Below are 13,201 nucleotides of genomic sequence, written 5' to 3'. Positions count from 1 at the left end.
CAGTCTAGTTCTCCTTTCAAATTGCCAGTAGTTCTCAACTGGGCAAGCAGGTCTTTGTAGGTATTCTCTTGATAACAGAGATTTTATCTCTCTTGTTGATCTTTGTATTGCACTTAACCTAGCGTAGAGTAGGAGCACAGTAAACATTTGAATGAATTGAACAAGTTTAAGGTATTTATTACTCTGTGACATGATACAAGTGGAACGTATTTTATCTTTATCTTTGAAAGAAGAAGAGATTATTTTTCTATTTCCTTTTCTAGTGGAAAGCTTAATGTGTTATAGTTTAATGTTGATCTAAGAAATGTTTATAAAGTTATAATTTGTTAATCATTTTTCAGATACTGGCTTCATGTCCTGTTGATCGAAAACCATTTCAAGCAGTGTTTAAATTGAGTGCATTGGAAGGTTGTGTTAAGGTAAAGCTTATATTTTACTTTGCAACATGAGCCGTATAAACTTAGTTGAGATGATTTCGCTTTAATAGATTTTCAGTTTGAGTATATTTATGAATTGTTCAACTTTAGGTTTAATCTGTGATTATTATTTCTCTTCAGCATGTAAAGCCTAGGCTTTACTACAAGGACAAAAATTCTGAACCTTTTTTTTCTTTGTCCTCCTTTAAGAGGTCAAATCCATGGTGGTCACCTTATGATTTTCCACAATTTTAGATGGTTTAAAAGAAGTTTCACATTTAGTGTTAATTGCAAGATATTTAAATTTCTAGAATGTTTTTAGTGTGAGGACTTTTGTATGTCAGAAACATTTACTGATTAATTGGATTGTGCTTTGAATACTTTTTTCATTGAAAAGGGGTTTGAAATGGAATATTAGATTCAAAAACCAAGCACACAAAAACTTAAATTCAAAATACCCACAAATTGTTTTTCATGAAAAACATTAAAATGTTTGGAAGAGTAAGCCAATAAAACTAAAAATAAAATGGTGTCTTTGCTTTTAAATGCTGCTGCTTGAAGGAAAGTGAGTGATTAGAGAAGGATAAGGGGGTTTGTAGGGATCCTGAGAGACTTCTCATAGTTTCCAGGTTGGCGTGGGCAGATGACTTTATTCTTTTATGAAGTACAATTTTATTGTAATGCTTAATCCTAATCACTTTCATGAAATTCACATATACATACCTTGTTGATGTTATTTATGATTATGAACCATGATTATGATTTGTATTTAGATTTATTTTTGGCTTATAAATAAAAGAAGAAAAAAGAAATAGGAACATATTCCTGAGTCAGTGAGTAAAAGGTGAAAAGAAAAGGAGAGTGAGTAGTTAAACTGTATGAGAAAAAGATTTCTTGAGGTATCACTAACAAGTCAGGAATGGTGTATAGCTGAAATTACTTTAAGAATTAAGAATTCCTGGGAGTATCTGGCTGGTTCAGTCAGTACAGCATGCGACTCCATTTCTGGGTTGTGAGTTCAGGCCCCACGTTGTGGGTACAGTTTACTTAAAAAAAAAAAAAGGAGAAGGAGAAGGGGAGAAGGAGAAGAATTCTTATTATATATAAATGTGATGTTGTTGATGGGGGAAAAAACTGTTCTCAAATAGCACTATAAGTCCGTAATAGCTTGGAAGCAACATACAGCTATTTAAGCACATAAATACCTCAGTGTAGGTATTTATAATTTGTTTTGGTATATTCTTACCAGATGTGTCTCATTGACATAAGGAACAAATGAGACTGCAATTCAAATAAAACGACATATGTAAAAAATGATTTTGCTCGTTGTAATTCTATTAATTCTATTTAATTCTATTAAATTATATAAATTCGTATGTTTTAGAGAAAAGATACAACATTGTATAAATGTGTAATATTATGATCAAATTTAAAGCATGGCTTCTCTGAAAGACAGATTGTCTATTTTTCCAGACTATGTATATTATGTTGCTGAATATATATATATTGGCGTGAACTAACTTCCAAAGATATTTTCCTATAAAATTTTGTTTTGCTGCTTCATGTGAAATACTGTTTTGTTGCTCGGAATAGAAATTTATGTTTTATTTAATATGGTTTATATTTTACTTAAATTAGAAGTTTGGTGTAGTGTTAGCCTAATTTGGTTAGACTTCAAAAAATATTTCTTATGGCATGATATTACCTACATACTCTTAAATGTTTTCCTTTGATCTTTACTTCTGAATCTTCACTTTATTATCTTTATCCCTTTCCAACTAAACTTGAAGGAGATATCTGTACTTGGCTCCCTCTTCACAATTGCTTTTTAACTCCCATTGAACATTCACCCCTATTGTTTTATTTTCCTAAATCTATCCTCACTAAGGTTCAAAATAATTTTTTGTTTTCTGCATGTGGTGCTCTTGACTGCCCTTTATTTTCTTTGGTTTATAGGATATCCTTTTATGAATGTTTGTATGTATGCTTGCTTGTTTTACTTATCTGACCTTTCACAATCTTCTTTCCTATCTCTCTGCCTTTTTAGAAATAATTTCTTAAATTTTAAGTGCCTTTCAATTTTCTAGGGATACTTTTTAAGACTTCTTGAGTACTCCAGTAGCTTTAAACTCTTACCTATATTTGTATGGCTTCTAAAATTCTATCACTAGCCGAGACCTCTTTCCTTAGAACCAGATTTATGTTTTCAACTACTTGTGGTCATCTCTATTTAGAATCCAGAATTCATCTGGGAGTTTTCCATTTTTTTCTCTCTCCATCATCTTTGCCTAGTCCTTCTGCATACTATCTTAAATTTGTTTCTTCTTCATTCCTCTTTTGTTACTTCTTTGTAGGCTCTCATGCTGTCATCCATACTTGTTCTGCCAATAGAAATATACTACAAGCCACTCTGTAAAATTTTTAGTAGCCACTTTAATTTAAAAGAGTAGAAAGATAACAGGTAAAAAATAATTTTACGAATATATTTTATTTAACATATCTAATGTAGTATGAGTACATATAGTATTTTCAAAGGATTATTATTGAGAGATTTTACCTATTTTTGTTGTTGTTCTATGTCTTTGAAATCCAGTGTATATTTTACACTTAAGGTACAATTTCAATTCAAACAAGCCACATTTCAGGGCTCAGTAGCCACGTGTGGCTAACAACTGTTGTCTCAGACAGTATAGATCTACACAATTATAAGAACTTTCTTCTGGTTTCCTGGCCTTTATTGTCTCTCCTTAACTGGTTCATTCTCCACATCACTGGCAAAGCTTATCCTAAAAATCAAGTTTGATCATCTTACTCACTTGCTTTAATAACTCCATTTATTTCCTGGTTCCCATGGAATTGTTTTCTTATTTGAGGGTCTTTACAGTGTGGTCCTAATATATGACATCAGCTTTATATCCTGCTGATATTTTCTTCCCTGTCTGTATTGGCTTCTCACTGTTCTTCCATTCAGAATATTTTTTCCTTCGATAAATTCCTACTCGTTAAGACCAACTCATAAATTACCTACTCATTTAAGTCTTCTCTGTTATCCTCAAATAGAGTTAATTTCTTAGTCCTACACGTATAAATAGATCTGCGCTCATGAGCACTTTATCTGTTTACATGCCTCTCACTATTTTGTTTCCCCAGAGCTTAGCACACTTACTACTAGCCTTATGGTTTAGCATGCTTGTGAATGAATAAGCATGTGTGTTTGGGCTACCTTTTCATTCAGACAATTTTGTTTCTTTAATTTTTTTATCCTTTCAAAGGAGAATTGGTATGTGATCATTTGTGATACTGGATTATCAACTCTAAACACATGATTTTGCTTTTCTTCTAGGTTCAAGTAAAAAGACAGTTGAGAGAAACAAAAGACAAGAAAAATGAAAGCTCTTTTAAGAAACCGCTCTTCTATCGTGAAAATTCTAAAAGCTGTATGAGGTTAGTGATGAACTGTAGAAGTGGAGTCCAAATGTGTAGAACCAGAAGATAGCTAATAAGAAAAGTGCTGGGGCGCCTGGGTGGCTCAGTTGGTTGAGCGTCCCACTCTTGATTTTGGCTCATGATCCCAGGATCATGGGATTGAGCCCCTCGTCGGGCTCCATGCTGAGTATGGAGCCTCCTTGAGATCTCTCTCTCTCCCTCTCCCTCTGTCCCTCTCCCCCACTTGCACTTTCTCTCTCTCTAAAAAAAATAAGTAAAATTAAGAAAAAAAGTGCTTTTTTTTTTTTTTAAACAATGTGGAGTTTAAATGTATTTAATTACTTCTTTTAAAGCACACACTTGGTAATTTTAAAAAAGACTGGTTGAAATCTTGAGAGTAGAATTTGAATTGTATCTTTGATGAATTGTTTTGTTTTAGTTTTTTTCTGTAATCTGTTCAGATATTTTTGTGAAATAAAAATGTTATAGCAGTGTAAATTAAAGCTTACTCATTTTTTGTATATGACAAACCAGGAATGAATAAGCACTGTTGCACTGACCGCATATTTTGAGTAGCACTGCTCTAGTATTTATGGACAAAAAGTAGGAAGTAACTAATAATATAGCACATATTCTTCATGAGACAGTTACAATTGAAGCTGCTTATTATCTTTTTGATTTTACTTCTTTGTATTGTAGCAAGTGTAGCAGGCACTTGGTACCTACCATAACAACCATTTGTGTTTTAAAAAATGTTTTAACATGTTTGGATTTATTTCTTCAAGTACTGTTTTTAAAACATAATTGCCTAGAAATATAGTGCTTATTAGTACTTGAGTTTAATAGGTATTTAACATTTTTTGAAGTAAATTGAGTTAATAGTTTACTGGAAATTTATTATTAATACTTAAATTGTTCTAATACATTTAAAATTTAAGCCCATTTTGATCTGACATATATTCAGAGCTGTCCAAAATTGTATTCTTAAGAAATATATATTGTAAAATACATAACTAAATCTGATTCATTAGTACATTTAATCAGAATATTAATTTCTTAACAGAGTATATTTATTTAGTTACTAAAGCAGTTGACAGTAATTCTTAAGGTTTATTAAATCATGCCACAATTTATAATCCTGCAACTCTTCAGCTCTTTTTGGAAGTTATGGACTTCTTTGAGAATCTAAAGAAGGCTATAGACACCTTCTACCAGAAAAACAGGTCATAAAACCTACGTTTGTATATGATTTTAAGGGATTTATGGGACACCCATTCCAAGAGCCCAGCCATAAATCCAAGTTAGTAACTGCATTACAGAAATTTTATTAAGATTTTCTTTTAACTGTATGAGTCAGTTTTTGGGTTTTGCATTTATTTTTAAATAGAAGATAGTAGCACACTTTCCTCAGGCACACTGAAGAACTTCTGCAGCTTCATTCTTGATACATTATCACTAGCTATGACTGTCACGGACATGCATTTTTGTGCTTTCTCTGAATTACCCTACCTGAGAGTATAGTGGTCATCACTGTACATCCTGTAACAGAGTCATATCGTGGGTCTAACACAGCTGAGGTAGCCCGTATGTTTGACTGCTTTTTCTCAGAGATTTGTGGTAGTGGATGGTATACAGAAATAATAATTTGCTTTTATCCACCAAGTCATCCCCTTCATGATTCCTCCCAAGGTGGAAAGTCTATCAACTGTTGAATATAGTACATTCATTTTGGACTCTGGATGTTTTTAGCATCTCATTCAGTCTTATATTTCCTGCATGTAACCTAGTCTTTACAGCACTTAGATATCCATTCATTGTTGCCTCTCCCTTCTGAAGCAGTAAAAAACCCTGACACCCCCCCCCCCCCCCCGACCCCCCTTCCCGATACTTTCTAACAGTTCCAGGGGAAGAGATTGTGATGGTTTTTTGTTTCTTGGTAATGAACCTCCATTGTAAGTCATAGGAGTGGGAGTGGCCACTAGTCATGCTTTCTTTGCTAGAATTTAAAACCTCGTGCATAATTTCATTTTGGTTGACGGTGAATTGTAAATAAATGAGCGGAGTGACAATTTTCTTTTAGTTATTTCACCTCTTTATTGATGTTTGCAGGAAAAAAGTTATAAAAGAAGATCTATTATGTGCAAAACTTTATGATTTGAAGATGACACACAGTAAGTGACTTTTTTTTTTTTTTTTTTATTTGTATTTCCTACCTTTTTTTGTTTCTTACTTTAATACTTGTGTTAAAGTTCTTACTTTTGGTTTGGAAAATAGTCATCCCTAGAACCCACTGAGCTCTGTACATTGTGTCAGTCCTATGTAAACTGTTTTCTTCCTGGAGTGGTTTTTGCTGTTCTCTGTCCCAACCCTTTTTATGCTCTGCTTGGAGGGAGGGAAGAGATTGTGATTGAGTACATGTGTGTACGCATGTGTATGTGTGTTTGTGTTAGAAAAGGAAGAGAAGAGTGTCTTCTAATTAGTTGGTGGTTAGCAGCGTGCACATGGTCTTACCCCAGTCATTAGTGCAGAAGTCCTTAGGGGAGATGAGATAAAATACCTTGCCGGCCAGAAACTGTAAGTAGCAGCCTTACAGTTGCTGGGAGGTCTGTGACAGTGAGTAGTTCAGTTTCCAGAAGTTGTGGTTTGGCCTCTAGCTACACTTCTAATTTGAAACTTTGTTTGGAAACAAAGCACCTCTTACATATTTATCTACAGGAGCAGTTAAATGTTACTGTCTTTTGTTCTTGTGTAGTACATGGTTCTCTCATACAGGAAAGCTTTGCAATAGGGCCTGAGAAAAATGGTATGGTAGTGCTTTGTGACTCTTCCTCAGTACTGAGGCTGTTCAGAAGAACAACTTACTGAGCTGTTTGTAAACAAGTGGTGAGCATTTATTTTGCAGGTTAGAGTACAGTGAATTTTTATTTATAGATAGAAGTAATGAATTCATTGTTCTTAAATGATAATCAACTCATTTTTTATACATTTATGAAGTTTGGATGTTGTTACTTTTTCTGGTTGGAATTAACATGACCTCTCAGGTTTATAGATCCTCACATTTCCTGCCTCTGAATTTACTATTAACATGAATTGCACTACAAGGACTTCCATGGTCAGATAGCATTTTTCTTTTGTTAAAAACCTTAGATATTAAAACTTTGTTTTTCTGTCATTGCTATATATTAGCATCCTTTTTTATGGATAGTCTTTGCTCAGTAACTCTAGGAACTGATATAAAATGTACTGCTGAGGAAGATTAAATGATGTTATAGATTTTCTCGCTATAATGTTGCATGCTTTCACTATAGTAATCTTAATTTTAAGACTATTGTAATTTCCTGTAGCATATATCTTCTGCCTGGACTTATTTTTTAGGGAGAAGACTCTTTCTGCCAGAAGATCTAACACTGTCCAAGGCCTCTAACCTAGTGCTGTGCCTACTTAAGATGCCTGAATTATTTGTTTGATTTAGGATAGTCAGAAATCTTCATTGTAGTTTATGAGTAGGTACTACAGAAGTACTGATGCACAGTTAATTATGAGGAAATGTTTTACAGGACTAAGAGATTAAGTTAATGTGAAGGTAGAGTTAATGGCAAGTTATACAAATTAAATACGTCTTTGTTTACCCAGTTACACTGAACAGGAGCCATTGTGTCTTAAGGGTACTTTAAATTTCTTTTATAAAAAAACTTGAGAAAACCCTGTCCCTTTACCTGGGACTGCTTAATTTTAGAAGCAGGAATGTGAATTTATGCCTGAAGTTATTTATTTATCTTTATCTTATATACTACTCAAACTAATGAATAGAGCATAAGAGGCTATGAAATTTTTTTATCTGGATTATAAATTATTAGTATAACATTATTAGTATAACATTAGTAAAAGTCTAGCAGGCCTCGAAGAGAATTTTATTGGAAGTTGGGCCTCTTGGGTTTTGTACTGGCTTTTCCATTAAATCATCTGTGACTCTAGGAAAATTATGTAAACTGTTTAATTTAGTTTCTTCATTTAAGGAAGATAGTGTTGCCTCACTGAAGATACTGAGGAAGGTCAGCTAACCTACCTTTTGGCAGATTTGTTAAGGAAATGTCACTTTTCATTCTTTACTAATGCTAGATAACTGAGTTGTCATATTTTTTTAATTTTGAACTCTTTCATCTACTTTGTTCTTAGAATGAACATTAATCTTTGGTTTGGGCTAATATTTTATAATTGATGTAGTTTATAAAAAGTATACCCTTTTCAGGCATTTCTTAATGGAGTACTCCTTTAAGTATATGCTAAATCCATTTAATTATTGCTTTATTAACTTTGGACTCAGTTAATCAAATTGTAATTGGGTCCCTGCCAAGTACTGGGCTCTAAGCTAAGAACCTTTTTTATACTAGTTTCTATCGTAGAAAAAGATGTTTTCATGAAACATCTTTTGGGATTAGTATTTCATGAAACATGTTTTAGGATATGCTGAATTCAAACAAGACAAGCTTCCAACTAAGCATACCAGATTGATAAGCATAGCACCTGTTTAATTCTCTAATCCTTCCCAAAACCCTACCAAATTGAGAACAAAGGAATGAAAAATTTAAAGCCACAAGACAAAGAACTGGAGAGAAGAGACAGCAGATAAAAGATGTTCACAAGTCTTGAAAGTGATTGTGTGAGGTGAATGGTAAATTGTCTTAGCAGATGGGGCTCCTAGCTGGCCTAGTTAGTAGAGCATGCAACTCTTGAGTTGTGAGTTCAAGCCCCACGTTGTGCGTGGAGTTCACTTAAAAAAAAATTGTCTTAGCAGAAAGCTGAAACCTAAACTTTTCATGGGGAGAGTGGAGTTCAGAAGAAATCAGTTCACATACCACACAGATCCTTAGACTGTCTTGAATCTGAAGGTCTCCATTATCTTTGAAGGCAGAGATAAGGGTGGTGCCAAAAAACAGAATTGGTAAAAATGTTTTAAAGGACTTTATCCTGCAGATTCTTGGTTGAACAGGGTAGGGGGAGGAGTCTACACCCAGGCAAAGACTGGAGGCTTACTCTCTAGAAGGAATGATTAAACCAGATTAAACTCTGGCACAAATGAGGATAGAGGAAATAACCCTAAAGAGAGGGAAATTAAGGCAAATGTTAAGGCCTCTAGTTCTCTACCCATGGTCTTTTCCCAAAGCACTAGCAGTCTTGTGTATTTCCAAAGTGGGAGATAGGAGACATCTTCTGGGTTATTGTCTTGCCTAAGAGAAAAGACCTGAGATATTGATATTTGGGAGTCTATAAATGAAAAAGCCAGATCTTTGCTTGATCATCCTACAGTGAAACCCATTAGTTGAAAGGCTCTGACCACCGATCCTCACCATTTTCAATCAGTATTTTAGTGTCCCACAAATTAAGGATCACCAGGTATTTGAGGGAAACCTCCAATATAACAGAGGTCAAAACAGAGATAAATAAAAGGAACCTGATAAAACAAACCAAGTGCTGGGAAATAGGGAACAACTTAAAAATTAATATGCTCAGAGATAAAAGAAGGGATACTTCCTCATTGAAACAGGAAAGACTAAAGAAAGAAAACTTTTGGAAATGAAAAATATAGTAGAAATTTTAAAAATTCAGGGATAGATGATAAGCTGAGAAATCTCAGAAAGTGGGATGAAAAGTTAACCAGACAACATATTAGTCTGTGATTAGTTTCCTTTCAAAAAGGAAAAAGTCCAAAAGGCAGAAAGTTATCAAGTTACTACAAAGAAAACTTCTCAGAATAGTAGGGTGTGAGTATCCAGATAAAGACTTAACCTAACACCTGGTAAATTAGGAAAGAACTGACATGTTTCATAAAATTCCAGAACACTGCAGATCACAATTTCCTAAGAGGTTCTGGAGAGAGAACAGACCATGTATAAAAGAATGTTATCAACAACGGATGGAGCACTAGAGCAATGCCTTGAAAATTTGGGGGAAAATAATTACTAACCAAGGACATTCTAAACCTTGTTAAACTGTCAGTCAAGTGTTAGGGTAGAATAAATACATTCTCAAACATGTAAGAGCTCAAAAATTGATTCTCATACACCCTTTCTCAGAGTTCTACTGGAGGGTGTGCATGCTCCACTAAATGAGAAAATAAATGAACAACGTGAGATTCAGAAAATGAGTTCCGACCCAGCACAAAGATAAAGGGATTATTAGAATGATAGAAGATAGTTGAGAATGATCTGTTAAACAACTTGTAGAGAGTTACCAGTTCAGACTGGAGCAGGAAAAAGGAATAGTATTTCCAAGAGAGTGGGAAACAGACTAGGTGGATGCATTAATGTGTTTGTATTAAGAGGAAATGTATACTTGTAGAGTTAGTTAAATCAATGATAGGTGGTATAGAGAAAATATTAACCTTAGGAAAAGCAAGATGTTGTAAAAGAAAAATAATAATTAAGTTCGTGGTTCAGCTGTGAATAATGTTTATATAGTTACAATAATGTAGTACTGCTTATATCAAATTTGATATATTAAAAGGAACAGTAGGTGGAAGCACCTAAGGACGTGGGTAGGGAAGTGGTAGAAGAATAAAGCCTTTATCTGCTATGGTAAAAAAAAAAAAAAAAAAAAAAAATTAGAAAATACCTGAAACCAAAAAAATCAAGGTAGAGTAGTATAAGCATGTTATTTAGAAATAAAGAGGCAAATATTAGAAAAAACGCTGAAGGGATTTGATGAGTGCTTTTAGGGAATGGGACTTTCTCTTTAAGCCTAGAAGTGCTGTTTGACTTCTTAAAGTATATACATGTATTACTTTATTGATAAAAAATGAAAAGGGGTGCTTGGGGGGTGAAATGAAAAGGGGTGTCTGGGTGACTCGGTTGAGCGTCCACCTTCGGCTCAGGTCATGATCTTGTGGCCTGTGAGTTCGAGCCCCGTGTCGGGCTCTATGCTGACAGCTCAGAGCCTGGAGCTTGCTTCGAATTCTGTCTCTCTCTCGCTCTGTCTCTCTGCCCCTCCCCTGCTTGTGTGCGCTCGCTCGCTTGCTCTCTCTCAAAAATAAATAAAGAAATGAAAAGGCCTATCATTGCTGTCCAAAGGTAGATTAGTAGGGTGGATTTGTGAAATGGTCTCTAGGAGACCACAATTTAGATAAATCCACCAGTATTGAATGTTTTTGAGATTGTTATTGGAGTTGCTCAGTAATTACCTGAAAATTACCCAGAAATAGGTGAAATACCATTTGGACTAGATACTCATATTTAACATTGGCCAGAAAACAAACAGTTCTTCCTGTAGAGAGCATTCTAATGGCTTCCTGAGATAGGTTTGCAAGTGAAGGAATGCTATGTAAACGCAGTATACTCAGTAAGTAGTAAATGAATGAAACCTGAATGAAAACAAAACCTTACCTACCCATTAGGGTGTAAAAGACCCTGTATAGCTACAACACAGCAAAACTATGTGTAGCTGAAGGAAAAAGTTACTTCTAAGAATGTGGCTGGGTACCTATCACACTTTTTTTATTGCTGGCTTCTTTATGCAATTAAAAAAATCATTATCATCTTTTAAATATGCATTGAAGAATAAGAAAATAAGCTCCTGGAACTCAGCCAGCACCCCTCTTTCCGCATTGTTGAAATTACATTTGTTAGAACACTTCTGGGTGGGAAATGTGTGAAGGATGCAAAAATAGCAGGAAACCAAACAGCTGTTGTGTAGTAACTTAAAAGGAAATTAGTATGCTATTAAGTAGAAAGTAGCCTATTACCAACTGGACTGACAGAAAACACCCCAAATACACATGAGCAGGAAACAGGCCTCCTCACTAGAATGATTTATTTTTAACAAAGGCACTAGGCTCTTTGTGAGGCAAGCAAGGCAGAAGACTGAAAAGATCTATTGTCATTTTCACTGTATACTTTTTCTGGAGTTCTGAGGTGAGAGCAATGACCATAGTACCAGTAGCGGTTTATTGCAGACAACAAGTGTATTGATAGGTAGAGATGACTACTAATATAGGCTTCATGAAGAACAACTAGGAGCAGTAATCTATAAAGATGTTAACGCAATTTTTGTGGTTAGCAGAAATTGTCCTTTATTTTTCTTAGTGTGGAAATTTGTATCCATTGAAATAAATTTGCAGATGTGACAGGTAAAACCAGAAATACCCAAATCATAAGCAGTGTAGCCATAAACATTGCTATAACAGAGGGCTATTTTATCAACACTTCTGCACTTCTTAATTTTAATTATAAAGTTTGAGAAAGAAGGAGGGTACTTGATGTTGGTGCCAGGAGCTAAATCATAATTTATGGTTGACAAGGGCTGATGATCCCAGTTCTCTGGTCAGCTCCTACTTGAGGTCAGTTAACTGCCTGATTTTTAGGTTATAGCTGGAAAGAACATATTAAGTGTGTTACTGATATGAAATAATTTGACATCTTGTGTGTGTATGTGTATTTTTTTTTTTTTTTTTTTTTTTGTAACAAGACGGTTTAAGTTTGCATAGGCTGCCAGAAAATGTTGACTAGAATTTTCATACTGATGCTCTGAGCATGCTCCACACCAGTTGTATTGTGTTGTGGCTCTTTCTTTTTACCTGCAGCTTAACAAGATAAAATTAGCATTTGGAAAAATTACATAAATGCAAATACTATTATTTTAAATTTAACTTTTCTACATATTTTAATTTTCTCTTGTCAGTATGCCAGTATATGCCACTATCAGTACTGGTTTACAACCTTTTGAAATAAAAATTAAGACAAGGTAACGGAGTCTTTTTATGTCTTTGTACAGGAAACCCTACACACAGTGAAATGGAAGGAAAGAAAAATGCAACAATAAAGATAAATAAGGTTTGTAAAAATAGGGGCACCTAGTGGCTCAGTCTATTTAAGCATCTGACTTCAGCTCAGGTCATGATCTCATGGTTCATGGGTTCCAGCCCTACGTCAGCACAGAGCCTGCTTGGGATTCTCTGCCTCTCTCTCTCTCTCTCTCTCTCTCTCTCTCTCAAAAATAAAATAAACATTAAAAAAAAAATCAATAAGTTTTGTTCAAAGAAAAATCTTTTTCTTATATAATAACACCTTATGGTTGTTTAATCCATAACTCTGTAACTCAGGTGTAACAAAATGTTTAAATTATAACTATTACCGATTATGGAGGTTTTTTGTTTGCTGTTTCACTAACTTCTTTTTACTTTTCTAGCCCCGAAGATCAAATCAGTGTACAAGTCAGTGCTTCAGAAATTTTTTCTCCAATATGTTTTCTTCTAGTAATCACATTGGAGAATCTTCTTTTACCTGTAGAACTTACTGGTTAGTATTTATTACTTTTAATGGATGCTTTTATACTTGATGTTTAATTATTATAATTAACTTTCAGTA

At 34.3% G+C, this 13,201-nt stretch overlaps 1 protein-coding gene across 3 annotated transcripts in view; it reads left to right on the top strand.

Annotated features, from left to right (window-relative positions):
• The window catches only part of SCAF11 (SR-related CTD associated factor 11), a 68,134-nt gene that overhangs the window by 40,603 nt on the left and 14,330 nt on the right, over window positions 1-13,201 (top strand). For all 3 annotated transcript variants that reach the window (XM_060657872.3, XM_060657873.3, XM_060657871.3), the window contains exons 5-9: window positions 342-419; window positions 3,760-3,860; window positions 5,952-6,013; window positions 12,609-12,667; window positions 13,023-13,132. In XM_060657872.3, the coding sequence (XP_060513855.1) occupies window positions 342-419; window positions 3,760-3,860; window positions 5,952-6,013; window positions 12,609-12,667; window positions 13,023-13,132 (410 nt within the window). The remainder of the gene's footprint in view (window positions 1-341; window positions 420-3,759; window positions 3,861-5,951; window positions 6,014-12,608; window positions 12,668-13,022; window positions 13,133-13,201) is intronic.

The sequence above is a fragment of the Panthera onca genome, chromosome B4 (genome assembly GCF_046562875.1).
Source record: "Panthera onca isolate mPanOnc1 chromosome B4, mPanOnc1 haplotype 2, whole genome shotgun sequence".
Lineage (NCBI taxonomy): Eukaryota > Metazoa > Chordata > Mammalia > Carnivora > Felidae > Panthera > Panthera onca.
The sequence above is the reverse complement of the archived record's forward strand: the minus strand, read 5'-3'. Positions and strand labels throughout refer to the sequence as shown.